General features: G+C 42.7%; 1 protein-coding gene across 4 annotated transcripts in view; it reads right to left on the bottom strand.

Moving 5' to 3' along the window:
• The window catches only part of SSBP2 (single stranded DNA binding protein 2), a 188,785-nt gene extending 164,218 nt beyond the window's left edge, over window positions 1–24,567 (bottom strand). For all 4 annotated transcript variants that reach the window (XM_063321381.1, XM_063321382.1, XM_063321383.1 and 1 more), the window contains exon 1: window positions 24,338–24,567. In XM_063321381.1, the coding sequence (XP_063177451.1) occupies window positions 24,338–24,396 (59 nt within the window). In that variant the 5' untranslated portion in view covers window positions 24,397–24,567. The remainder of the gene's footprint in view (window positions 1–24,337) is intronic.
• Between the last annotated feature and the right edge of the window lie 3,430 nt (window positions 24,568–27,997).

Here is a 27,997-nt window from a genome sequence, read left to right as displayed (position 1 = left end):
AGCTGCCATTCTACAGATCTTTAGTATTAAAATCAGCCATTAGTTTTAGTATGTTTAAGGCACTCTGTGACTCCTCCTGGCACTGCACTGACTTGCATTTACTATAAATGTTATTCTTCTCACATGAGAACAGCATTTAATTTAAAGCAAGTATTTACAGCATAGTAAAATGGAGCGAAAGTTCCTTAACAGTAAGACACAAGGAACAACACTTTCCTAAGTTTTCAAGTCCACTGTTTGCACCTCCCTCCCTTCCCTTCCTGATTTTTCTCCAACTCAGTGAGTAAGTAATCCACCACAGCTTTGTAACAGTGCTTAAACTCGTGGCACTTTTTTGATTAAACTCAGAATTTTCCTTACAGAAGCCATCCTTTCTGAACAACACTATGAGATCTAATGTGACCTAAGCCAATTGGTGGAACATCAAACTGAAATATCAGTCGTGGGACCCATATCCCTTGTGTTGCCCATCTTTGAAAGCATATTCTGTTGGAGAACAACAACCAACTGTGAGTAAGACCACATGAAAAAAAAAAAAAAAAACAACCAACCAACCAAACACCGATATCAGGAAGAACACTGCATGGCCTCTTAACTCCTTGTTCCCAGCAGACTGGATTCATTCAGGAAAGAGACATTGCACGAAGGGAAAATAAAATACAAAAGCAAAGGCTCACAGTGTAAAATTAATTCATGCAGCTCAAAATTACTCACCTATCTTAAATAAATTAGAAAATATAAAACAGTCAAGGCCTCTCTTTGTACATGTGAAAAATGCCCATCTTAAATAATCAAATGTCCTTTTCAGACCTAAATTATGCCTTCTATGTGCCATCTCACTTAACACAAAAAAACCTGAGTTCTTGCCCACATGAAGTTCACAGGAAAGTTGACAAAGGAACAACTACATAATTTGAATGAAAGAGAAAAGAAGTCTAAAGTTCACAAATTAAGAGAGACTAATCACTGCTTTCCTAAGATGCATGAGAAAAATGGAAAACAGAGCAAACACAGGAGACAATACCCATGTACATTCAGGCAAAAGAAAACCCGAGGAAAGTAGAGACAGTGAGGAATAACCACAGGATGACACACAACATTATGCAGCATTTAAGATGCTTGCGCCAAGACAGCATAAGGTGGACATGGATGCAAGTGCTAGGTGGGAGTCTGAAGAGCAGATATGGTTGCTACTATTGAGAGGTATTAGTTGTTTAGCTTCAGTAAGTTTTCATTAGAATAAATTACTTAGGGTTATAATATGGTGTGATCCATGCTGTTTGCTTAGCTTTACTTAGCATAAGTGGCTAGATTTGCTGAAGCCTTTAGGTTGCAATACAGTTAATTTTCTTAGTAATTTTCCTAGCAGCTGGTAGAGCGCTGTGTTTAGTCTTTTAAGTGTGAGGAAAATGTTGATAACACACTGATGTTTTGGTAGCGTTTTTCCCTAGGTCCGGGACTTTTCAGATCCAGCGAGAGCAGGGGCACAAGCACAAACCAGCAGATAAAGAGGCGACAACCCTCAGCAGAGACGGTAAATGCACTAAAAGATATGTGTGTGTGTGCGTGCGCATGTGTATGTAGTGTAGGAAAGAACATGGCAACACGGCAACCTGAGAATCCTGGAGTGGCAATGAACTTCAACATCCACTAACAACATCTTCTGATCTCCTCCTCCGAGGCAAATTAAGCGCTAACAGAACAGAGGCAGGTATGCAGAGCACACAGGCATATTCATAGACCATCATACCTGCACGGGTGATGTAATCCTTCTATTGCTTGGTCAACAAGCCAATTCCACATGGAATTTGGAGTCACTAAAAAGGCCTTTAGCACCCTTCAGGGGGATGAATACAACTTTTTAGTGCTCACTTATGCAGCTATCCAGCCCTTTGAAGACTGGTCCCTGGAGGAAGGCAGCACTGACTAGCTTTGAAAATATCCTTAAACTATAAAACAACAATCATAGGTGGGGAAAAAGATGCATGTGTGGGAATAATAACTGAACAACCAAACCTGAGATAAAGATCTGTCAAGTCCAATGTGAAACTCAAGAAAACCCCAGCAAGATCAGCGTAGTTAAAAGATGCTTAATATTTCGTAATGTTCCCTTCTCAGTGCTTCTGACCTAAATAATGTCCTTGCTTTTTAGAAGATGGCTACTCAATGGTTCCTTATTGCTCTCTCTCTCCAAGAGAGCTCAAGCCTTGCTGTGATGATCACAGTAAAAGGCAAAGGGACTGCAACTAAAACCCTACGGACTCAGCTGTCTTCCACCCCAAAGGAAATGACAGAGGCCCAAGACCTAAAACGATATGCCCTTGAAAACAGTGTAAGGGACAACTAAAGGTAGGTAAGCCTGTAATTGCATCAGTCAAGAAACTACAACAGATGGAGAGATGCACTTGGAAATACGTTAATCTCTACAATGTTTTCTGTCAGACTATGCAGTCCCTCTTCATCCCTAGAAATGCAGAAACAGAGGGAAAAAAAAAAAAAAAAAGGAGTTGTCGGAGAAATTTAAGTCTTGCTAGGATGGCCCCGTGGAGTCTACCTTTATAAAATGTTTCTAATGGGAATCCTGCAATTTCCCTAACTCTCCCTGCAGATGCAATAGCCACATAACAGAAAGATAATTCTTAATAAAAGATTTTTTCCCAAAGTAGCTTGTTACTGACATCAGCCATTAGACTGGATTTAAGCCCCATGGGAGTACTGGGATTTGATGGTGAGTGAAGTCTGACTGGGCCTTGCACCTTCTACTTCTGAGCATTTATCTTCTACTAGGCCTTTTACCAAGACCTCCTTGCAATCACAAAATCCGTGTTTACCAAACAGACCCGTTCCGGCCAAGAAAACAAAAAAAGGATCTCCTCACAAAGCCTGTATGACACAACCCCCATCTCCATATGCAGACAGTAAAAACCCTACTGGTGCAGAGAAAGATAATCCTGGCTGTTATCTGCCGTATCACACATTTCTTCTACTGAAGGAGGGGTACAATTTGTCCCACACTAGCAAACCGATGCACGGTACAGCCCAGCTGCTCCCCCAGCGGTATGAGGGACCACTTTAGCTCCATGGAAAGCAAACGCTAAAGATTAGGAATTCCTATCTTTATTTCTAAAGATCAGTCCCGGGACAGCATACTGTCTGTGGCGTGGATGGGGGCTGCTTGCAGTAAAACACATAGCATACAGACAGCTTGCTTCCAGACTGCATCCCCCAAATCCAAGCAGTCATGCTTGGGCATCCTTACATCCTGCCCAAGTTCAAGGTATCGAGACCACGTTCCCCCAGAAGAGAAGAACGGGAACTCACAGGCCAGCCCCCGCTTCATCTCCCTGACAGACCTGCCGGGGACATCAGGGACAAGCAACTTCATGAGTGCTGGGTGTACAGCATCTTTTTTTGCAGAAAGGGGATTTCTGTGGTTTGCATTCACACAAAGCACACTCAAGACCTCCTGGTATTTTTGCTGGATTTTGCTCTCCTTATCACCATTCATGCACTCCTGTGCCAGAGGAGCCGCTCCTCATGTCCATAAAGCTTTCTCCTCCACTGCTGCAGGTGGCTTTGTCTTTGCACTCTGGCAGTCTTGGGGCTTGTCCCCAGTCCTGTTTGCTTACACACCGTTACAGCTTTAAGACAAGCTGGATGTTTTCGTATGACTACTTGAGAATGTGGTTTTGGTCAGCACAATGGCTGCAAGTATTCCTCAGGAAACCAAATCTTATACTTCATTTAATTTTCAAACACAATACTTAAAAATCTAAGTATGCAAAAAAATCATTGTCACCATTTCATTGGGAGGACCACTTACTGAAACAGAGAAAACTGTTTTCTCAGTACCTCTCTCTGTTTTAGTAATCTTACCTATTGACTTTAAGAAAAACAAGCCATTGCTTCTTCATGAAAATCTTAACATCAAATTCAGAAGGCGGCCAATATTTGCTGCTCTTTTATGAGTTTGATCACACCTCTACAGTAACAATTTCATTAAACCATTGAAATAGACAACATTACTGAAATAATTAAAAGGGAATGCAAGAGTAAAGGTTATCCAGATACTGAAATTTCTCACCATTCATCTCAGATCAGACTACCCATCTCCACAACAAAAAAACCAAAAACACACAAACCAAACCCAAACAAAAATAATTCCTATAATTGAACTCTTAAATTAGTGTTTTCGATTTCAATCTCAAACTTAAGCATTCAGTACACTATCCTAACAGAAAAGAGGTTCCCCTAATGCTTCCATTCCAAGTATTTGTGTGTTAATTCTAAAAACAACTTTGCGGAGCCAACTGGCAGCTCTTTAGGCTGTTGCTTTTCTCTTTCACAGACATTCTCCCATATTTGCAGATAAGAAAGGAAGATTAGCCCCATAAGGTGTTTTTACATTTTGGTCAAGGTGAACAATGCACAGAAACTTTTCTATGGCTAGGTGCAAACTTTACAACATCAGAACTAAGTTTCAAGCCTAGTAAACTGAAATTAACAAGATGCGCTTGGTAACAAAAAGCACTCCACTTTTACAAAGCACTCCAGCTCCCCAAATTTCAGTTCAGCTTCACCTGCCTGGTACCACGATGGGTGATTATCTCCCATTTATTCTACATGGTCTAATGGGTTAGGCTGATGCTTGCAGGTGACTGTACGTTTTACAGAAATACATACACACTCACACAGAGACAAAACTTAATCTATTTATCTATTTAAAGTCTCTGCTGTTTTTCCTAGTGGCCAAGTTGCTATAGAGCTGTGTTGTGTTGTGCAGGAAAGCACAGCTTCATTCCTGCTCTAGTTATTTCACTCCCCAGGGCTGCCATGAATACAACAAATGAAATCACATGGAGGGTGATCTTGTCAGATCTCATAAGCAAAGCAAGAGTTGGCTGGTCATTATTAGAATAAGAGATTTCAAATATAAGCCTGAAACAAAGAATATGAAACTTTTTGTACACTGAGTTGAAGTCACTCAGTGCAGCTTCTCTGTACCACCTTCCTTTCCTCCAAGTATTTTACTGTATTGCTTTTCATGTTCAAGAAGGACCATTGGAAAAACTAACTGTACAAACAGCAAAGAAAAAAAAAAAAACAGAGTCTTCTGCTCAGTTTATTTAGCGTCTCTGCAACTCATATAGTAGTTTAAAAGAAGTTGCACAGGAAATGCAGTCAGTGAAATAAAAAAAACTTATTAGGAACTGGATTTGCAAAGAAAAAAAGTCAAGAGATTCCCAACCAAGATGCTAACAGTATAATTATATTAGCTTGTTACAAAACAATTAAAAGTAATGAAATTTTGACTGTTCTCACTAAGCGTTAAGAAGCTTAAGATTAGTATTTAGTTAATCTGGCAGTCCCACTGAGAAGCTGCAACATAGACTAGACAACATACTTGAGGTGGTAGTGTTGCTCCACAGCTTCTCAGCAGCATCAGTCACCTTGGAGTACAGAGACTCACAGTGCAAAACAACAGCATCTCAGCTAAAATTACATTTTGAAAGCCATGCAGAAAGGCACAAAAAGCAGTTGATATCTAGGGGTACAACATGGAACCTCTGTCTTTAAAAGGTGCACAATTCACAGCTTGAGAATGGCGACTTTCCAAAAAGGTTACACTTACCAAAAAAAAAAAAAAATCTCCGTAGTGCTCAATAAGTACAAAGACAAATGTTTTTCGAAGTGCTTTGAAAAAAAAGCACCTGGTGCACATGTACTAAATTGGATCCTCAAACAGAGATTTATGTCCAAGTAGGGAGTGGTGACTGCCCAATCTCAGGGTGGAGCAGAGGAGTTAGGATTAAACAAATATATTAAAAAAACCCCACAGCACACTACTATTTTAGGTGCCAGATTTAAGGCTTTGCAAATGATTACTGGAAGGTTCAAGGTCCCTAAAGGAATAGCTGGGTGGTGAAGAGCTGCTGTAACGGGTTGCAGAGAGCTGCTGTAGACTTGCCAATACATACTTGTATCCAGCTGGTCCCAATTAATAGGATATATCCTGGTGGTTGTTGGCAGCCTTCAAGCGGCTCTAACTTATGCCACAGACCAGACCGGCAACCAGAGGATTCGAGACAAAGACTCTGTGTAGATGGCACAAAGTCATTTCCCCACTCTGCAGAATTGCATCAGGTAACTAAGCTGATAGGAGTAGAGCAATGTAATGTATCGCCATATATAAACAAACATCTTGGAGGGCATAGAGAGAAGAAAATAGCATGGACAATTTATACCCAACTGCAAATGCCATTTAATTCTCATTTTAAACTGAGCATGATTTCCACCATCTGCGCCTCTCACCCCCACCTCCCTAGTCCTACAGACACCTCTGGGGTTTTTGCTGAAATCACTGAGGCACATCTATGTATAACCATTAACAATAACAATAATATTCTCAAAGAAATTTGGACGAATCATTTGCCTAAAGAAGATATTAAGCCAGTGACCTAAACAGTATTACTGTTCAGGCAGATTATTGTTTTCAACACACAGAAAGAGCCCTGCCAAAGCAACAAGCTAGCTTTTTGCTCTAGTCTGAAATTTTGTTAGGAAAAGGGAAAAGAACTGATGATAGATAGTAGGATCTGTGAAATTGTGGTTAAACAGGTTAAAGTGGTTCTGAAAGGCAAAAAGTCAATCTGAAGCATTTTTAATGTTTTCTTTCAAAGTAACATTCATGTAAATTTCATGGAAGGGTAAGGCTCTTCAGAAACTTTAAAGTGCGTGTATAGCAGATGCGCCAGCAAATTCAGTATTTGGATTTTTAAAGAACTTCATCAAACCTTACACCAGCCAATCAATAAAACAGTAACATTAGTAACAAGACAGGATTTTGCAGCTTAAAAGATACGTGGAAAAAAGAGGAACAAAGAGAATTTCAGAGAGTTTATATTTCGTAGTGCAAGTTCCCATTTTACAATTCTCTGCTCTTTTTAGCTTATTTACTTCTGGGTGGTTTTAAGCAGAATATCAATAACATACATTTTTTTAATACTAAACACCACCTCTCAAATAAAAGCGAATATTCAGTGAGAACACAGTGCTATTGCAGCATTAGCCAGAGAATGGAGTAATGAGGCCGATTCAAATACTTCAGACTAGGACTCAAACTTCCCCCCAATTCTGAAGTGTATGGATTCCTGGGAATAAGTGCAGGCAATCTGGCAAGCATGCTCGTGAATATATTAACTGACAAGAACCATTCCTCTCCCCCTCCCCTCCCCCCAGTTAATATGTATTGGGGGGAAATGTGTAAAGAGGCTCAAATAGCTAAATATCTCAGGCTAAAAATATCAAGAACTCCCTCAGCTGGAAGTTGTTAGCAGAGCTCTGATAAAAATAAGGAACCAGGACAGCATAAATTCTTTCCCTTCCCTGCAGAAAACAAACTACATTTGGGAGGAAAGAATTCAAAAAATAATAAAAGAGGTGACTCACCCCTATCAACCCACAGTACACAGTGGAAGGAGGGGTGGGGCAGGAGAACGGGATGCAAACCCAAGGGTGATGTCCTGGTGGGAGGTGAACAGCCATTCCCCGCTCCCTGCACCATCGAAACACACAGATCCTGCCCCTGGCGTCAATCTGAAACGGTTACCACAACAGTTTTGTAACACACACAGTACTCCTGCCCTAGAGGATGACCTGTGGCACTTGAAGGTCTTCAGAGAAAGGTAAATGACCAAACCGAGTAAACGACTGCTCCTGGAGCCTTCTGCGGAGGTTAACTCTTCCCCACAAATGGGATGCTCCTCTAGAACGCTGGTAACACCTACAGCAGGGACTGAAAGGCTAATAGATATTTTAGATTAATCTCTTAGCCAACAGGATTTCCGGACCTGGTCTGTATTCTTTATATCTTATTTATTTTTCAGACTTAAGGTGACGTAGTCAAATGAGCAAACCCAGACCTAGATGAGCCAACTTTGTTTTGGTTTGCAGGTAGACACATGCACATCATTCAGCTGTTTCATTTTTGTTAGCAGGCAGGGTATTGAAAAGTAAGCAGAATCCACCTATATTTAACAGCCTTCCTCACCCAGAAGAGTAAAGAAGGCCAGCAGAACAGGCTCACATCAACTGTAGAAGAAACACAGCAATCGCGATGTTTTAGGACAACTAAACCAGCAAATAATCTACAATGGTACCACATTGCTTCATTTTGGATGGAAAATTCTTAAAATGCTGGAGGAACCGCATAAAGAAAAATGATCTTGCTAAAGCATATCACACAGTCTTAGCATTTCGTAATCTCATAATTGAAACCTGTACATTGTGTTGGGTCACACTACACTAGAGACACTCAAAAGGGTTTGGACTTTTTTAGAACAATCTCAAGTACCTCCTTCCACACAGCATCCGACAGAAGGGTAGGATGCTTCTGTATACTAACGTCTCCACTTGCTTGGAGAAACAGAAATTCAGAAAAGAAAGAGAATACCGGTACAAGTCTGCTGACCTCCAGCAGACATTGTAGTTGAACATCACTTACATGAATGCCCAAGAGATAGCTGAAATTTACTTAATTTTACGAACTGTGTGACATTAAGAAAAAAAAAAAAAAGATAATTCTGCCACCAGGAAATACTCCAATTCCAACCACTCCAGGCTTTGACTTTAAGTATCAAATACAGAATATTGCGAGGCTGAGCATCTGTGGGCTGGAAAATGACAATTTACTGAAACTTTGAATGTAAAGGAAAAAAAGCCTTGTCTGCTATGTAGGACACCTCAACATCTTCACTGAAGGAATGTTACAACATAACTCACGGGTTAAATCATGTCACTGAATGTCATGATCTTTTCTACCAATTTATACAACTAATTTCTCACTTGTACGTGTTGGATGAAAAAACACACAGAGAGGTGCTGGAAGCTTCCCATGCTAAACAGTGGGTTGAAAGATGAGGAGATGGGAAGCCTGGTCCAAGGATCATCTCTGAGTAGCCAGGTATATCATGTATTAGTGTAGAACACACAGTGGTTTTATCTTACGGTCCTTAGAGCTGCCAGGCTGTAGAGCAAACAGGGTTCAAACACAACCTTGATACTTAAGATGGTTTATATATTATTTCCAAAAGTGGAACATCTAGCCTGTCCTCTTTGAATGTTTATGTTTAGTTAAAATATCCGCTACTACCTTAAGAACACAAGTCCCACTCCATTCACGTTACCCAGTTCTGTGCATCCAAAGTACAAATTCTCTACCCATTTGACATTACTTCTACCATGCTCCGCATGCTATGTTGTATAATACACCTTTCACAAACAGCTGTAGTAAAAAGTTAATTGTCAACATGCAAACATGTTTTTGCTATGCCCATGTTAAGGAATCAGGTAGGAGAGGAGACCATCAGGTGAGAAAACAGATTAGTTTATCAACTTGTACTTCATCCTGGTTTTCGTTTCACTTTCAGAATTTCCCCAAACTAAGGAACTGGACTGTGAGGTTCTCTCACCAGCAGAAGGTGCTGCTCTGGACTCCAGCCACAGTACTGTTTGAAGTATGATGGTCTAAGGACACCGTAAGGCCAAACCTGTAAGCACTATCATTCACTAGACCAAATCAATAAAGCTGGGGGTAAAAAAAAAAAAAAAAAAAAAAAAAAAGACCAAAACAAAAAAGGGGCAAACAAAAAAGGATAAACTTTCGGGGCACAGAAGCTTCTTCAGGTCACTTGGGCTGCCAAGAGAGAAGACAATTGTGTCAATTGCCAGGGGGCTATCTAGGGAGGCACACTGATGGAAGCTTTTCAGAGGAATCAGAAGCTTGTTTTACCAGATAAGTATTAGGGGAGTTATACTTTCCTAGGCAGAATAAACGGTTCCATATATAGGCAGCTTTTGTTGTTTTCAGATGCTTTCATTCACATTGACTGAAACAATTACTTTAAGAAGTGTGGTTGCTCCCAAAGAGAAGTACATCACAGGTGTTGAATATAAAGTCAGCCTCGGTGAGGTAACTGCAGTTTCTACACAACAGACCATATACAGGCTGTAGTAGGACACAGCAAATTTCACGGTTCCATACCAAGAGACATGACAAGACTATAAGGGTGACACTGAGTAAGCTCAGAAGAGGATCAAGAGTGCAGTTAACTCTATTAACTCTGAAAATGTCTCCTCTAATTTTATTCCATATTTGAATCAAAATGCCTTGTTGCTTGTTGTTTTTTGTTTAAAAAAAAAAAATCAACCTGCTTCTGTGATTCTACACAAGCAGGTGATATCCAGTTGCTTGTTCTAAGGACAAAGACATCAACCCTGCCTTCCAAGTTTAAATATATACATAGACTTACGCATGCATACACACACAAACACACACAATACAACATGGCAAATTAGTACATTCAGTTTCAGACTGGGAGAATGCAATGGTCATCTATCTTCAGTTATGTTAGTTCTTAAAATATGCTATTGGACTGGAAAACCAGAAATTTCAAGAAAGTCACAGGCATGCTAAAAAGTAACTGTCACAGAATTGGCTTTAAATTCAGATGAAATCCATAACTGAATCACAAAGGCAAAATGAATATGAAAAAAAAAAATCCATTCTGATGCTGCAGAATACAGAGGAACTACATTGCCAAATTACATCATTAGTCTCTTTAATCTAGTTTCTTGTTTCCCCTTACAGCCCTGTTGGAATGCGTCAAAATGTGGTGTCAGAAAGCCTGAACCATACATGACACTGTCATAGGTTAGGTTTCCCTTCATCTTCCTTAATTAGTTTCCCACTTGTATCCTGAATTAGTGAGAATTTCCAATGTTTGCGCTGAACAAAAGAGCGTGCTTACTTAAGTACACAACCCTTTGTAGAAGCAAAGCTCTTCTCTGTAGCAATATACTACATACCGGAGAGCTCCCTCTAATTATGTTTTGTCTATTGAACGTATACACTGTGCAAAAAGAAATTAAACAGAAACTAATACCAAAACACTTCCACAAGCTTTACGTGTTTCGTCTTGGATGCATTTTATCATTCCTACTCTTGCATTACCAAAAAGTCTCTTTTGCACTACCTTCTCTTTTGCTTTGCCCACACTCTTTTAACAAATATTCCTGGATTTGTTCCAAAGCCTGTGACCATGCCAGAGGACATCCAGCCACAGGACTTGAGCATTTCAAGCACTTTAGCACTTCAGCCATGAAAATGAAGATTGCTAACAAGTGTATCTCCATAACTAGTGGGTAACTGCGAAACCGACCCTATGTGTCCAAAGCTGGCTGCTCCAGTGGAGTAGGAAACAAAGATGTTTGGTTTTGGGTGACGTCTTGAGTGTCTTACCAGTTCAGGATACCAGGATCAAGATGGTATTAAAGAAGGAGAAACAAGACCAACTGTTGTATCGCTGTGAACCCTCCTGTCCCGGATACAGCCTGCAGTTTTCAGCCGATGTTCCTTGTTACAAGTCATTTTTGCACCAGCACCTTGACTAAGGAACCAGTACACCCACAGTCTGTTGTGGGCACAGCTGTACATTTCCAAATGTGTTTGTTTGGCTCGCAGTCTAGGTATTAAAGCCACAGAGTCCTTTTTCAACTTTCTAAAGTATTTTGTAAGAGCTTTACTAAATAATAATACAAGTGAAATACAGCTCTATTCAGTTGTATCATTTTACAGGGGGAAAATAGTTATGGTTTTATGACAAGAAAACATCCTCCTGTCTATTATGCTTCTTTTTTTCAAATCGGTAATCCCACACAGAATTGGAGACTGACACCAGGCAACTCCAAACTTCTTTCTCCCCCCCTTTAATTTTGAATAATTAACTGCAGACTTACAGGGCTGTTTGGGGAATACTGGAAAAGATTTATAAGTAACTTTCTGAATTACTAGAATTAATAAGAATGTATCCATATCCAGTACTGCAGTCTGATTTTATTTTTAATCATCTATTTAAGATGTTCTGCGAAATCACTCAAAATAATTTTTTCATTCACTCTTTATAGGTTCCCCAACTACAGATGGTCAAATTATTTAAATCTTGCATCTTCAAAGCATAAGATACAGCTTTTTTTGTGTTTTGCCGTATTATAGTCTCTCATTTTATTTCTAAAAAGATTTTAAAATATGTGTAACTAGGTTTGCAGTTACACCTATCTACAGATACTGGTCTCGTAAGAGTAAACATCTTTCTTTTATAAAGAATTAGATGTACAGATAGTAAAATTAAAAGTGACACTGAATTTGAGGAGTTGCAGCAGAAGTCAGAAACACCAATGTGTTGTACCTTTCAGTTCTGCTTGTCAAGCATATTACCATTACTAGAGGCATATTTTCGTATTTCTCACACTGCTCTTCATCTTCTGATCAGAAGCTCTCCTTTATCTTTTCTAGCTTTGTATTTTTCTGTTTGCAAGCTCTAGGTATTTATTTGTCGATCACCTACTTTTTCCATTCCAATCCAGAAAATCAACTTTCATTTATATTATTTTACAACATGCATATAAGCACGCAGGAAAAACAAACTTAATCCTTCAGGCCAGGATATATGTTTTTAAAACATCCTCTCCGTGTATAATACTCTATAAATATTTTATTAACACTGGCATTATCACAGAAGTCTTTTTGACTTGCAGAGGGGAGCGTGTCCCCCACCTGTGTGTGGCAGGAGGTACCAGCAGTTCTGCTGCCTGTCACCGAAGATGAGCTGGAACAAGCTATCAAGCAGCAGTTTACCAAAGTTTGGGGAACACTTACCAAAGATGCAATAAATTCAGACAACTTTTCACTATATTACTGAGAGGCCTTTGACTTGCAGTTCACATTTCAAGGCAGATTAAACAATATACACTGATTTAGGAGGGTTTTGATAATAAACCGTTAAAGGAGCACAACAGTTCAAGAGACTGGCAATGGGAGTTCTAAGCTTCACTTCTAGGGCAGTTTCAGATCCGTCAAGGGTGCTTCATTATTCCCAATACACCCAATGAAATTTCATTAGCTCATCCACACTCTGACCATGCAAATAGCGGCGATGGACTCACTACCACCACCTCAAGTCAAAGGCTGACCTAAACAGGAGTAATTGGAGCCATCCGAGACTGGCCCCCATTCTTCAAGGGTTAGTTGTGAGAAAAGAACAGCAAATAAAACATTTAGCATGGAGAAAGCAAAGGGGTTTTGGTTTATCAAAACTTGCTGTTGCAGTTACAAGGATCTGACAGAGCACCACAACTTCCACAGGAGGAGGAACGGGTAGCATCCTTACTTCCAGCCTCATAAATCACAGAATATTTATGACACAATCATACAGCCTGTCAGCCACATGATCCATTTTGTCCTGAGACTGTCAAGAACAACATATTTATTAAGGAATTATAGTTCCATTTCTGCACTCAAGTATTTTCTTCAGAAAGCAGTGCTCTTCCCAGGGAGGGGCCAACATGACAACACAGGCTGCCTCAGGTTGCCACTGATTTTGCCGCATTTTTTTAGCCTATAAAAACAGCTTAAAAACTATTTTTTATACATATAGTCTTTTATTAAAAAAAAAAAAAAAAAAGACTAACGCTGACATTTTTTAATAAGCATTAAGTTGATTACCACAGAAGACATAGATAGTATTTCACCTTTTTCTAACTACCTGCTTATTTATAACTTATATAAAAATAAATATATATATTTATATAAATTATTATATAATACTTAATTACAACAGTGGAACATTCTTATTAATTTTCCAGACTCCGGATGAATTTAAAAATGCATCTAGTAACAAGACATTTCCAATATCAGTATGGAAAAAAAATATTGCATGCACTGGAATTTACATATACAGATAACTTATTACTACCGATAACTTACTGCTTCTGTATTTTCAAAAGACTGTCTTCCTTCTAGAAAAATTATTAGGGGGTTGTTTTTATTTTAAGGTGAAATCTCTCCCAAAAGTCAGAGGTATTGCAAATAAAATTGAAGTTAATATAAAACATGGGACACTGTCTAATCAGTACCTTCTTATGTTAATTTCTTCTTTGCGATTGAAATTCCCTCTTTCAAAGACAGTATTTTATTTAGGAATGAGAGATAGGAAAGAAACAAAACAGTCAAGCCTAAGTAGCAAACCATCACTTTTATTAGCTATTTAGGCTTGATCAAGCCCATCAAGAGTTTGGGTTTAACACCAAGGGTTGTACTTCATCTAGACCCATACAAACTTAGCAAAAAGTATTGGTTACATCATGGTCAGCTCCCAGTTACATGCTTCTACCTGAACAACTGAACTTCACACCGAAATACAAGCTGAAAGGCAGACTGTAAAGCCTAAAATGGATCAGATCAAGCAGCCTGTGAAGTCAATGGTAGGAGGCACTGAGAAGCTAGACAACCCTCATCACCCACAACCACAGCTGACAAACCATACTTGCCATCAGATGCGTGACTTCTGACATTCATATTTTTACCAATTGGTAATTTCCTAATTGATATTTGCACAGGAAACAAGGTGAGAAAAAAGTGTGCTCTCAATACACTTAAAAAAGGAGCTCCAACCGGTCACTCTTCTTTCACAGGTGGGCCCACCTTAAAACTAAAACCCAAAAACTCCAATACACTTGCCTGAAAAAGAGACTGCTAGCATTTTGAAAAGCCTACAGAAAATAAACGGGCAACATAAATTATATTCATTTATATTTTGTCTCTTTTATCACAAATGAAGCTGGTTTTCCTAATACCAAGAGGTGTATGTCAAAGCTACATGCAAGCTGGGGTTTGGAGGAGCCAAAGGCTGGTACAGAAGAGGCTCAGGCACTCTGGGCACAGGGAATAGAGATGCAAAGGGAAGAGGAAGAGGAAAGGCTTCAGGGCATGAGAAGGTACTTCGGAGACCATGGCAGTAAGATGTTTGTTAAGTTGATATCCAACAGCCCAGAGGTTAGGCTGCTTTCTGAGGAAAAACAAAATGAAAAAAAAAAAAAAGAGGATCTGAACTTACTTAGCTCTTCAGGTTAAACGTAAACTCACACCACAGTATAAGGTGAAGCTCTGGCACTGCACAGACAAGCAAGCAAGATATGGGCAAGCTGAAATGGGCTGTCTGATTTCTCTGTCTGACTGTCCAAGCACTTACATGATGAGGAGTCAATTTTGGCCTGTTTTCACACATTATATTTGTCTGGTGTTGGAGAAAACAAAACCAAAAACACCCCAAGAAACGGAAAAATCTTATCATGCCATAGCATGTACAAAATACTAAAAAAAAAAAAAAAATATCCAATACAGACAAATGTAGAGTACTATGCTCAGGAATGAGAAATCAAATACACAAATATGAAATGGGGAATAATTGGCCAGGCATCTCTATTTAAAAAGAACCTGGAGGGCTTGTGGACTGCAAAATAGATTATTTAAAAAAACAAAAGCAACAAAATACAACAACAAACAGGCAAGTGTTCTAGGAAGTATTAGCAGCAATGTTTTATAAATAAAATCCAAGTAGTATAATATTATCTCAAAAGAGAGATAATTATTTCACTCTGCCCAGTTCTATGCTCTGATCTGGACACGCTACTAATAATATGGACAACCCCAAAAAAGAGTCCAGAAACAATAATCACAGGAAGTCTAGAGAGGAAAAAATGACCCACCACAGAATTTTCAGTATTTTTTTTGATATTTTATATTTTTATATTTAATGAATCAGGAAAGAAAAAAGCTAGGACACCATGGTCTTGACTACTGCCACCTTTCAGTTTCTCAGAAAATAACATTTTGTTTTCTCACCTATTACCTTCCTGGGACTGGAAGAGAGAAATATCCTAAAGCCTAGAGAAGCATACGTGGAGGTTATCAAGATTTCTGAATTAACATCTTTGTTGCTATCTGAAGAAGATCTCTTAACAGTTGAAACAACAGCTATGTATTAACTGACCACTACCTAAACAATCTGGACTTAGGGGTCTGTGGCTCAACTGAGCAGACACCAGAAAAAGAAACTTCAGCTTTGACTCAGCCTGGACCAGCACTTCATTCTGGCCTGTTTGTACACCAACAAAGAAGGAACCAAGTGACCCTAATCCCAAACAACACAGCTGGGAAGCCTTGAAATTGCAGCTGCTGAATATTCATGGAGAAAAAACATGATCTAGCTGGGTTCTTGATGGTGCCCAAAGAGGCTTTTGCAGAAAACTCTTAAAAGCAACTGTTTTGAGCAGTCACTAATTACAGGCACCCGCAGACTACCACACTAGGCTGTGCAGGATCATGCCCTTTTCTACACCCTGAGGCTTCCTGGAGCGGTCCCTCCAAAGTGAGAGCAGTCTCTCTGAAGTGGCTCTACCTAATTACAACGCCACCCTGAATCATACAATCACACATTTGTAGTCTCCCTCCCTAAGGAAAGCAGGCTCGCGAGGTCATGCTGTGTGTAGTAAGTAAGCAAGTGTCCACCCTGGATAACTTTTGAGTTCATTTTCCAATTTCAAGTATATCCAAAAAAGAGACAGCAGTCTAAAAAAAAATACATTTTCACAAGTTGCTTCAGCTGTTTGCTTTCACGGAAACAGCACAGCATGACCTCAAGAAGATAGATGTCCAGGAAACCAGGCTTCACTCATTCTGTAGCTCATGGGACTGCTTGTTTTCATCCTGCCGTGGGCTGATTCACAGTCTGTCCAAGGCATGCTGTACCAGGAGAGATGGCAGACTCCAGGATAGAGGGGACCATGCCACAAATGGGTCCTCCTGAGACCACCTGAAATGGTCCTCCATCTCTGGGCATGCCACAGGATGGCTCTGTGTCGTAAGCCACTCAGCTGCAACAAACTGTGCAAGAGATGAATCATTTTCTATTCCTCATCTTCTGGATGCCCGATGTGATAAAATGGCATCTCGTCCTTAGAATCAGTGGCAAAAGAGACAGTGGAAGTTTTACAAGGCTACACAGCTCAAACTGGGCACCAAAAAAATCAGCAAATATTTTTGTGCAGCACCTTACTGCCATTTCTAAAACTAGCAGGCAAGTAGGAGTGGCTTGAGGCATACTTGTACAGGTTTGTGAAACTCAAAGACACCATGGTGCTGGGCACCAAAGAAACAACATATTCTTCCTCCAGGAACAGCTGTATTATGAAACAGCCAGTCAGCCATAAGGCACATACTGCATGACAGCAAAATAGCAAATTATCAAATAGCTACTCATTATGAAAACAATGCTCTATTCTGCACAATAAAAAAACCAGAGTTTTTCCAGAGGAAAAAAAATAAATCAGCGAACATGCAAATGAGGACAAAGTAAGAACAACGCTTAGTATACATCTGTATTTCCCAAGTTAACAGAATGTTACTGAGAATGTAAGTACAACACCCAGACATGGCACTCAGACACAGACAAACTTGCTATTCCAGCTGCTTTGGAATGGCAAATCCACTCCTTCCTTCCCAAAGCTCTGACATCTCATCCGAGCTACAGGTTTTAGGACTACCACACACCTCTCTGCCATTTCAGTCAAGTCAGTATTTCATAGGTGCTGGTAGGTTTTATTTTATAGATAAGACATTTTACCCCTCAGTCTCACAGGTACTTGCTGGCAGCAAAGGAACAGTCATTTCCTAGTACCTGGAGGGACAGCATGTTCCTTCTAACTTAACAAAAACCTTCCACTTCCTGACCTGTCTCCCTGCAGGCATCGCTGCCCTGGCTCGGCTCCCTGCTTTGCACCGCGACTATTTTCCTTGTCTCGATTCACCAGCTCCCACCCAGATCTCTGATCTCATCGCTGGTCCCCTTAAGGAACAGTTCTTTTTCTTGTCTCTCCAGACCGGCCATTTCCACTCCACTTCTTCCATCATCCTTCAAGAGCTAAGCCCTGTTGTTATCTCTATGTCCTGGCATCTCAGGGCTGCAAGCTTCAACTGCTCTCCTGCCCATCAGTGCCCAGTCCCAATTTCTCTCCCCTAGCCGCTCCTCTGATCCCAGTATCTGCTGTGCTCCCAGCAAAGATGAAATATTCAGTGATTACAGTTAGCAGGCTCTAAGCATATGCAAATTGATCTTTTTGAAATGGCTTGTATCCTGGCTAAATTCAGATGCTTTGTCATGCAAATGGAAAAGACATATCCCTGGAATAAAATCCCTCATCCTTTTTCAACCAGATTTCAAGGGTTTCACAGGAGAGGGCTACTATTGGACTTCCACAGTAAAAGTTGCGAGAACTTTTAAAACATTGTAAAACGCATTTCTTCTTTGTCCAATTTTCAGTATCAGCCAAAACATTTCAACTGAAATTTTACAGACACAGAAACTAAGTAAGTCAGCACAAGGCATATATAAGTCATTATAAATTTTCCACCCAAACAGTTCAAGTTTGGCAAATCTTGTTTAGCTACATGAATACTTGTGACGTTATCACATGCCTATAATTTAAGCAAAATGAATTATTAATATATACCCATTTCTGTTAATTACTGTCTCCTCCAGGAAGATTTAATTATCTCTTATCCAAGCCCAAATCATGCTCACTGTAGTCAAGAGTGCATCTGCTGTACCCACTGGGTCTAAGCAGGCTCCACAAGTCCTCGCTCTCCAGTAGCCAAACTTTGCTCAGCACTACAGAGCCTACGAAAGCTGGAATCAGACACCTCATAACCTTCATCATTAAGGAAATGCAATGGAAAAAAAACCCAAACCTTTTGTGAGCAGACCAGTTGTGTAGAGGAAGCAATGCTGAAACTGAAACGCTTTTTTTCCCTTGGTTCTTGCCAGTACAATAAATAAATGTGCTAAACTGTAAGGAAACAAATATCCCTGCCATAAGCAATACACTTAAAAGCTGGATATGTATTTCAGGATGCTCCTATACTGAAGTATGTTTCTATGCTCCACCGCAGCTATCATTCCAACTATCAGTACCTGTTAAATGTACACCACAAATGCAATTATTCTTAGTGGCCTGAACTGCAGAACATACACTATCTGAAACACCTTCATATGCTGTCCAACTACCTACACAGTGTAGAAGAGTACCTGAAACACTGTGATCAACAATAAATACTGAGAAATAGTTACTATTTCCAGAACCTTCCCTTCTGTGCTTTGTATATTCTTCTAAAATGGCAAAAAGTGTTATGTTCATAGACTCCAAGAGCAGTATACCCGCAACTTTTACAAGTTAGAATCATAGAATTGTTAGGGTTGGAAGGGATCTTAAAGATGATCTAGTTCCAACCCCACTGCCTTGGGCAGGGACACCTCCCACTAGATCAGGTTGCTCAGAGCCCCATCCAGCCTGGCCTTAAAAACTTCCAGGGATGGGGCTTCCACCACCTCTCTGGGCAACCTGTTCCAGTGCCTCAACACCCTCATGGGAAAGATCTTCTTCCTAACGTCTAACCTGAATCAACCTATCTCTAGTTTTAATCCATTCCCTCTAGTCCTACCATTACCTGACATCCTAAAAAGTCCCTCACCAGCTTTCTTGTAGGCCCCCTTAAGATACTGGTAGGCCACTATAAGATCTCCTCGGAGCCTTCTCTTCTCCAGACTGAAGTTAGACCCAATGGATGAAATCAGTGCACAAACGTCAAACCTAAATTTTGTAAAACAGGCTGGATTAAACTACCAATTTTGTTTTCAAAGGAAAAAAAAAAAAAAAAAAAAAAAAAAGAGATCAATACGTGTTTCACCACCTGAAACTTGAAAAACTAGCTCGCCATTTCCTGGGGATGAGCAGTAAATTTATCACTGAAGTCAATTAATTTTAATCTGTATCTTATTCTTAGGTAGCTTAAAAACATTAGGGTGGAAAAAGGTAACCTATTTTAAATTAATGCAATGTTGTTTTTCCACATTTAAAAAAAGAAAAAACCCAAAACCCAAAGAATAAAAAAAAACATCTCCAGAAATCCACAAATCCCCAGGAGTCCTCAGAAATCTCAGTTTTCCTAAACAGCTGCAGAATCAGACCAGGAAAGCATTGGTGAGTTTTTCCTCTATTTATAGAGAATCCTACTGGCACACACAAGAAAATGACAGAAGTTGTGTAAATTTCACGCTGCTTTCCAGCTTGGGAAGAGAGACCTACCAAGGCAAGCACCCACACCACTCATATAAAGGAGCCGTACATCCGAACAGCCAACCACCCAAAGCAGACTTGAGGAGAAATAACAAAGGAGACATCTTTCTTCTTCAAAGCAGCAGCAAAGTGGAAAACACACCATTTTTCTCCATGTGCCCAACTGGCCAAGATCAAACTTAGGAGACATTTACATGCAAAAAACAGAGCAAGAATACCATGACAGCAGCAATCAAGTATTCCCACTTTGTCTACGTCCTCTCCCACACCAAGCTGAAAAATCAATCACTGACTCTAATGCTTGCTTCTATGTTATTTTGATCATGCATCTTTTCATATCAAAGTAATTCACTAATAAGTCTCTAGTGACATGGTCAGTTTTTAAACAAAATCTGCGTGTCTGCTGAGCCCCGATAAGGTAAAGGGCACCTCAGAACAGGGTATCTCTTCCACTTTAGAAGACCACTGCAAGATCAAGACAACTGAACACAAAACATGTAGTCCCTTCAGAATTTAGTTTTCCTTATGATACGTGTTCTTTTTAACTATTGTTCTATATATATTTTTCTAACTTAAAAGATTATTTATATAGAGAGAGTTCCATTTGCAAATGCCTACAGAAGTCCTGTTTGAAAAGCTACACAAAATTTGTATAGTCTGGTCCTTCTTTCTCCAAAATTACAAGTTTAGAAGGCTTTGCCAGTCAATGAGATGTCAGCAGGTCCAAGATCCTACCTGAATTAATCCAATTTTAAGGAATAAGGGGGAAAAAAAATTGCTGTGAAGAGTAACAACAGAGGATGTTAAGAAAAAGTTAGTCTTCTTCCTTTTACAATGTAGATGAGGGTTATCTGCCCCTGGCACAGTACAAGTGGTGGAAGAGCTACTGTTTAATACAACTTTCCCATCCTTTATGCAATAGGGATGGCCTGAACCCAAAATTAAGTCACAGCTGTTCCAGAAAGGGAGGAAGGGGCACAACAACATTTGTGATTTTTCTTTTCGTCTTCTTCACACCTCACAGGTGTCATGCCTTCATTTTAATGTTTTACCTAGCTGTGCTGTACTATACCTCTCTGGCATAAAGTTAGGTATTATTTTTCCCAAATTCATCTATGGACACTTCACATATGTTGTTAAGCTACATAATACAGATAATTTACCCCAAAGGTCTGGCAGAAAGGACAAAGAGAAAGACCATAAAATGAACGCGATATTTGGAACTGAAAATTTGCCAAAGGCTACTATAACTGACTTGCAAGACTTGTTCATTTTAATAGAAATTACATAACCTCAAAGGACATAAATATTAAAGGCAGCATAAAGGCAGTGAGATGCCATGCTACAAACGCACTTGGCACTGGATTGGTCTGTAAAATATATCACATCCTTGATTGCAAACATCATCTGAACAACACACATCATTTCCACACTTGATAAATACTCTCTTCACACCCTAGTCCCGTCACTGGCACACATCCTCATGGGGAAGAAACACTTTCCATATAATTAGGCTGTCCAAACATGAGGTACCGTATTTTTTTAAAAAATGTTATTTCCTCAATTATTAAAAGTGTTATTTTGGAGATTGGTTACTGGCTACAAATTTTAGATACTTAGAATCTGGAGGAGACACAACAGACTTAAGTTACATGTTCTGTTCTAAAAACTTCCACATTAAACATAATTATGATCCTGCTCTTCTTGATTAAGTACTTAATGTATAAGCCAAACATATATATTTTCTCTGTGGTTTTTAAATTAACACAATCTCATGGAGAAGTCAAAGCTGCATTTTTGTAGAGATATTTAACTTTTTCAAGCAGAACAAGAACTCATGCATCTCCTTGGGAGAAGCATTGCATGACTGTAAAACAATGTCATGAGTAAAAAAAAAAAAAAGTCATCACAGCCTTTTTGGATGTCAGAAAGCAAGCGTATGAATATGGCAATGATGTTATCTGATCTACTAAGAAGAAACTTAGAAAGATGTAATACAAAAAATCTGGAATGTAGACTATATAATGGCGTTTCACAGCCATAAACCAAGTCTTTAGGCTTTTTCTTTTTTTCATTAAAGGAAAGGACAGTTATGGGGGAGGAAAATGAGAGAGGAAGAGGGTGTTTCTAAATTCCCAATTGTGTTTATCCATAACTAGATGCTACCAAGAAGTTACCAATCTGTCAAGTCCGTGATTTAAGAACAATCCATTTCGGGTGTTTTGCATAAAATAATCTATACATGAGGAATTCACATTTCCAGCTGTTCGTTATAATGAGTGGGAGACAAAGTGTATTTAAATCAAACAGCACCATCTAGCAGGCCCCCCATAACTTTACTTAGGAGGGCAGATGCTACTTGGCAATAGGTCAGTTTGGCAGGCTTGCCCTGAAAATTATTAAGCATTTTCATACCACATGAGATATTATGTGCTTTATGGCAGCAAGAATCCAGGAGAAAAATCAGCTACCACGAAACAAGACTGAAAACAGTTTAAAGTTTCATCCCTAGGACCAGAACAGTTGTGTGTGCGGCTTGTACTGGGTAGTTTTTGCAAAGGAGAATTATAAGAACATGATTTTCATCTAATCTAACAAAGAGCAGCCCTATAGATTTATCTTATCTAGTCCCACCGTGTGATCCTATTATGCCCTTCAGGAACTTACCAACTGTAGCGACTAACACCAACAACTATGTAGTACAAGAAAATGGTTTAACTGTGTAATTTTCCTATACCAAATAAACAATGCTGCCACTAGCCACTTAAGCAATTATTTTTAAAATTAGTCGTACATAGGAGTAAGAAGTGCCACTAGCTGATTAGATTTTAGTGCCCAAGTTGCGTCTCCCACTCTATCTCAGCAATTAACGTTTCATGTCAGTGCTGCCTCTGTCTTCCTCTACCTTCCCGTGGCAAAGTTACATGTGAAATTCCCAAACATAACACTTTAAATTTCCCCTCGCATCTCCCTCTCCTGTAGCAAGAGAGATGCCTGGCCTGCTGCTGTTCCAGGAAGCACACATGCCAGTCTCTGGAATTAGGAAGTCCCTAAAATACTGTAGGAAAAAAAAAAAAAAAAAAAAAGACCCAACCAAAAAAAAACTTTTAGGTGAAGGTTCACGACAAACTGCCCGAAGGGAAACTCATCAGCCGTGCCTGGAGTATTGAGCCTGGTGTTTGGTGCAATTTATTTTGGAGCAATAATGCGATTTTTGAAGCCAAGGGGTGCAAACCTGGTCTCTGTCCGAAGGTCTCCATCTCCGGGCACCCTCAGCAGCCTCACCCCGACCTTCCCCAGCCTGAAGCCACCTCCTCCCCCCCTCACACGGGCTTCCCACCCCCCAACCTTCACCACCGCCGCCTCCTCCCCGGCCTCAGTCACGCCAAGAAGCACTACAGACAACTTAAAGAGACGCCGGCCATTCCAAAAAAACACTCGTTTTCCTCCCCAGTTCTTGCCCCGGGGAGAAGGGGGGGTCTGCCCGCCGCATCCCGCCGGGCAGCACGGACCGGGGGGGTGGTCCCGCTGGCTCTCCCCCCGCTCCCGAGAGCCCTGCGTTTACACGGGGAGGGGGAGAGGGGAAAAAAAAATAAGGAGAAAAAAAAAGGAAAAAAAGAAAGGAGCCCTCGCGCGGTTCAGCTGGAGATTTTATTCGGAGGAGAAAAAAAAAAAAAAAGTAGTTTTCGCAGGCTGTTTCGGCCCCAGCCGGATTCAGGCCAAGGGGGTGCGAGGGAGCCCCGCCGCGCACCCGCACCCCCCATAAAACCGAATAAAACAGGCGGGGATGTGGATGCGGGGGGTGCGTGCCCACCCCGGCAGCACCTTTGTCTGGCGGGGCGGGAGCCGGGGCGCGGTGTCCCCCCCGTGTACCCCCGCAGAACAATGCGGGCCGAGGCCGCCGGGCCGCGCCGTCCCGGCTAAAAGTTGCCAAGCCGCGAGTTGGGAAGCGGCGGGCGGGCGACCCCCCGTCCCCGTGTCCCCGTTTCTCTTTGTTACCCAAGTTGTCCCGGCACCTTGCGGCCCCGGCGACGAAGCGGGGGAAGCCCAGCGCCGCTCGCCCCGCGGAAGGGGAGTGGGCTAGCCCGCTGCGGGCCCCTCGCCCGGCCGCCGCTGTCCCGCTGAGGGGAAGCCCTCCACCCACACCCCTCTTCCGCGGGCCCGGCAGCGCGGCCGCCGGCCCCCTCACGCCGGCCCGGTCCGGCCTCCCGCCGCGCCCGCCGGCAGCAAAGTTACTTTGTGCGGCCGCGTAAGGGCGCATCCCGCCGGCGCGGAGCGGCGCGGGTCGGCCCGCTGGGGCTGTACTCACTTCTCCCTGGCCTGGCTGTCGGACGGGACGCTGCTGTTGCTCTTGCCTTTGCCGTACATGCCTGCGGAGAGCTCCGACTGTCACGCACCTGTCAACCCATCACAGCCTCCCCGGGAACAGCCCCGTCACCATGGAGACGCCGCCACACACACACACCATTGGCCGGCCGGCCGGCCGGGCACGCCCCCCGCGCCGTGATCGACAGGCGGAGACCCTGACGGGCTGCTCCCTCCTCCTCTCCCCCCCCCCCCCCCGCCCGGCTCCTCCTCTCCCCCCCCGCTCGCGCTCTCCCTTCCCCGGCGCAAGGGGGAATTAGAAACGGTTCTAGAAGGATTTTAAACAACCGGCTGTTCCCAGCGCCCGCCGCCCCGCCCGCCGCCGCTGCCGGCGAGGGAGAGCGCGGCGGCGAGCCGCAAACTGCGGACCGGACTCACTCCGGCAGCCGGCGCCGCCAGCTAGCCCCGCCGCCTACCCTCCTTCCTTCCCTCCCCGGCCTCTTCGCTGCCTGCAGCCGGCCACCCCCGTCAGCTCCCCCGCTCGTCTCAGGGTACCCCCCGGCCCCTCAGAGCCACCCCCCTACACCTGCCCCCCATTCCCTCAGCGCCCCTCGGGGCTCGGCCCGGCCCCTCAGGGCCACCCCCACCCCCGCCCATCACCCCCCGTTCCCTCAGGGCTCGCCCCGGCCCCTCGGAGCCAGCCCCCCACACCTGCCCATTGCCCCCCATTCCCTCAGCGCCCCTCAGAGCTCGCCCCGGCCCCTCAGGGCCACCCCCACACCTACCCGCTAACTCCATTCCCTCAGCGCCCCTCAGGGCTCACCCTCCCACCAGCCCCCCGCCCCCCGTTCCCTCTGCGCTCCTCAGGGCTCGCCCTCCCACCTGCCCATCGCCCCCCATTCCCTCAGCGCCCCTCGGGGCTCGCCCGGCACCTCAAAGCCACCCCACACCCACCCATCGCCCCCAGTTCCCTCAGCGCCCTTCAGGGTTCGCCCCACACCGCCCCCCTTGTTCCCTCAGCGCCCCTCAGGGCTCGCCCCGGCACCTCAGAGCCCCCCCCCCCCCCACCTGGCCACCCCTCCCCGTTCCCTCAGGAGGGTCAGAGCCTTCCCCCCAGACTATGGAAGGGCAAGGTCGGGCCGAGGGGACCTTCCCTGTCACGGGAGGGACAGCCCCGTGTGGAGGGGGCTCGCCGCGGCGACCTGGCCACTCTCTGGCAGCAACTTGGGCCTCCCGGGCTGGAGCCCAGACCGGCCCTCGGCGGCGGGAGGCGGGGAGGAAACGTTTCCTGAACCAACACGGCCTGTCTTAGAAAAGCTTAAAAAAAACCAAAAAACAAAAAACCAAAAAAAACCCCACACCACCAAAAAAACAACCCCCAAAAAAACCCGTCTAAAGAAAATTCAAGGAAATGCTTTGATTTTTTTAAAGGTACATTGCAAATAATTGTGTGCTCCAGAGAGATGATGGGAAGAGAGCGACTGATCTACCCTGTGTGTATCTTGGCATCTTGCACACTGGGTAAACCACCCTGGTTTGGGACAACACAACCGCGGGGCCCTTTTATTACTTGGGGTTTTTTTGAAGTACCCCATTCTCTGGATTTTTTATTTTATTTTTTTCCCCTTCCTGCTAAAAGTATAATCCCAAATTTTGCAGATGTTGATACCTGCTTATCTTTACACACGTCTGACTAATCTTGTAAACCTCCTCATGTGTGTATACCATGGGGGCTTTTGGTGTTTAATGTCAGGCCCTCGGAGCGCTTTTTTTGGTCAGCCCGGGTTGTAAATACAGCCATCTCCCCGTTGTGCTGGCAGGCAAAGGTCAGGAACAACAAGCGCCACGCAAAATGCGAGGAGGCAAGTTGTAGGAGGCACAGACCACCAGCATCTGTTTATCATTGTTGGAGCTGCGGGGGGGGGGGGGTGGGGAAATCCTCTGGATTTTGAGCTGCTAGAGTGAAGGAAACGGTTGGTGAGGTGAAATTGTAGGGGGGGGCAGATTAAGAGAGTCTTGATGAGCGACTGGAACAAATTAGCGATGGCATAGCAGAGGCAAGAGGAAGGAGAAGAGAGGCTGAAGAGCCCGAGGTGCTTGTAGCTGCACATGGGCAATTCCCCGTCACAGCGCCGGGTGTGTGGGATGTGCGACTCACTGCAACCATTTGTGAGATTAAAGCATACATAAAGCACAACAAAAGCCATCCTTGTGCCAAAGTTGGTTGCCTGTCTCAGGCTTTCACCCTGCTCTGTTTTTTTGAATTGACAAGTCGGTGGGAGAGAGTGGTTGGAGTGGGTCTCGTGCAGGATGTGCTTTCCATGCAGCGGTCACCCTGGTATCCACATTGTGGCAGGACTGAAGCTCCCGCCCACTTCCAAGTTACGCCAGTGAAACCAGCGGAAGAACGATGCGCATGGTGGCAACAGCCAGTTCTGGTGGGGGAATAAAGTAAATGGGAAATGGCAGGAGAAAACGAGTGAAGAAGGAGCAAAGGAAAGGGTAGGAGAAGCTAACAGAGGAAATGAAGGAGGCGAAAATGGCCATGGGTGAGGACAAAAAAAGAAAAGAATTACAAGAACAATGCAGACTGAATTTGGGTGATAAAAGAGGAAAGAGACAAGGGAGAGAATCTGAGAAGGGCATGTTAATGAAGCATGAACCAAAGGAAGGTATTTTTCCCCCATTCAAACGAAATAATGCTTATATGTCTTGTACCATGGAGTTCAGGTGGAGAGTAGCCACGTGACTGATCGCATTCAGTGTGAATACAGGTAGCAGAAAATGGTACAAAGAAAGGCAGAGAAAGAATCAGGACAGAGAACAAAGAAGGGCTTGGGCTGTGGGTAAAATGTAAAAAAATAAGAGTTGCCGAGGGAAGGAAAAGAGTGAACGTGGATACCCTTGGGCAAACACACAAAGGATACACACAAAGGATAGTTGACACTTAGTTTGCGACAGGATCGTCATAATCCAGAGTACAATTTTCATCTAAATATTTGCTTGCCCTTGTGGCAGAGCTGTTATCATCCCATCAGACACCTTGACTACTTCCCTTCTAAGGCTCTGTACAGCCACCCATCAGCCATAGTATCAGCACTGCTTTCACATGAAACTGATAACAATGGTGAAATCATTCCTGGGCAAGGCAGTCATCTTTGCATCTTCTTTGTTTTTTTCCCCTGTGAAATCTCTTGTTTGCCTCAATAGTTTTGATTGATTTGTTTGTGGTTTGAAGGGTGGGGGGTTATTTTGAGAAGATGGCTATGTCAGTGTTGGGTCAGCCTTGTATGGGGAAAAGTTGTGCTGGAAAAGGACAATGTTGAGATGTTTCCTAAAAATGCAATCATGAGATTGCTGTAATGTCCTTAGATACGTATTCCATGACAAGATTTTAACAGCTGAAAATACTTTGTTATTTTTCTTCACGTACTTTATTTGCATTCTTGTGATTTATTTTGGTCTGCAAATGCCTTGCATGTTCATAGATAGAATTTTGAGTTGGGTCTGAGTGGAAGGAACTTTGGGAGGGCAGGGGTAGATGCTCGGACATGAGGAGGATGGCTCTGTCCCCGATGACAATGTTAAAACTCCTCCTCTTTACAGGTCTGGTTCCCAGGCTACCGTTCAAGTTCAGGTGATGACTTTGTAATTTTGCTTAGAG

The sequence above is a fragment of the Chroicocephalus ridibundus genome, chromosome Z, assembly GCF_963924245.1.
Source record: "Chroicocephalus ridibundus chromosome Z, bChrRid1.1, whole genome shotgun sequence".
Lineage (NCBI taxonomy): Eukaryota > Metazoa > Chordata > Aves > Charadriiformes > Laridae > Chroicocephalus > Chroicocephalus ridibundus.
The sequence above is the reverse complement of the archived record's forward strand: the minus strand, read 5'-3'. Positions and strand labels throughout refer to the sequence as shown.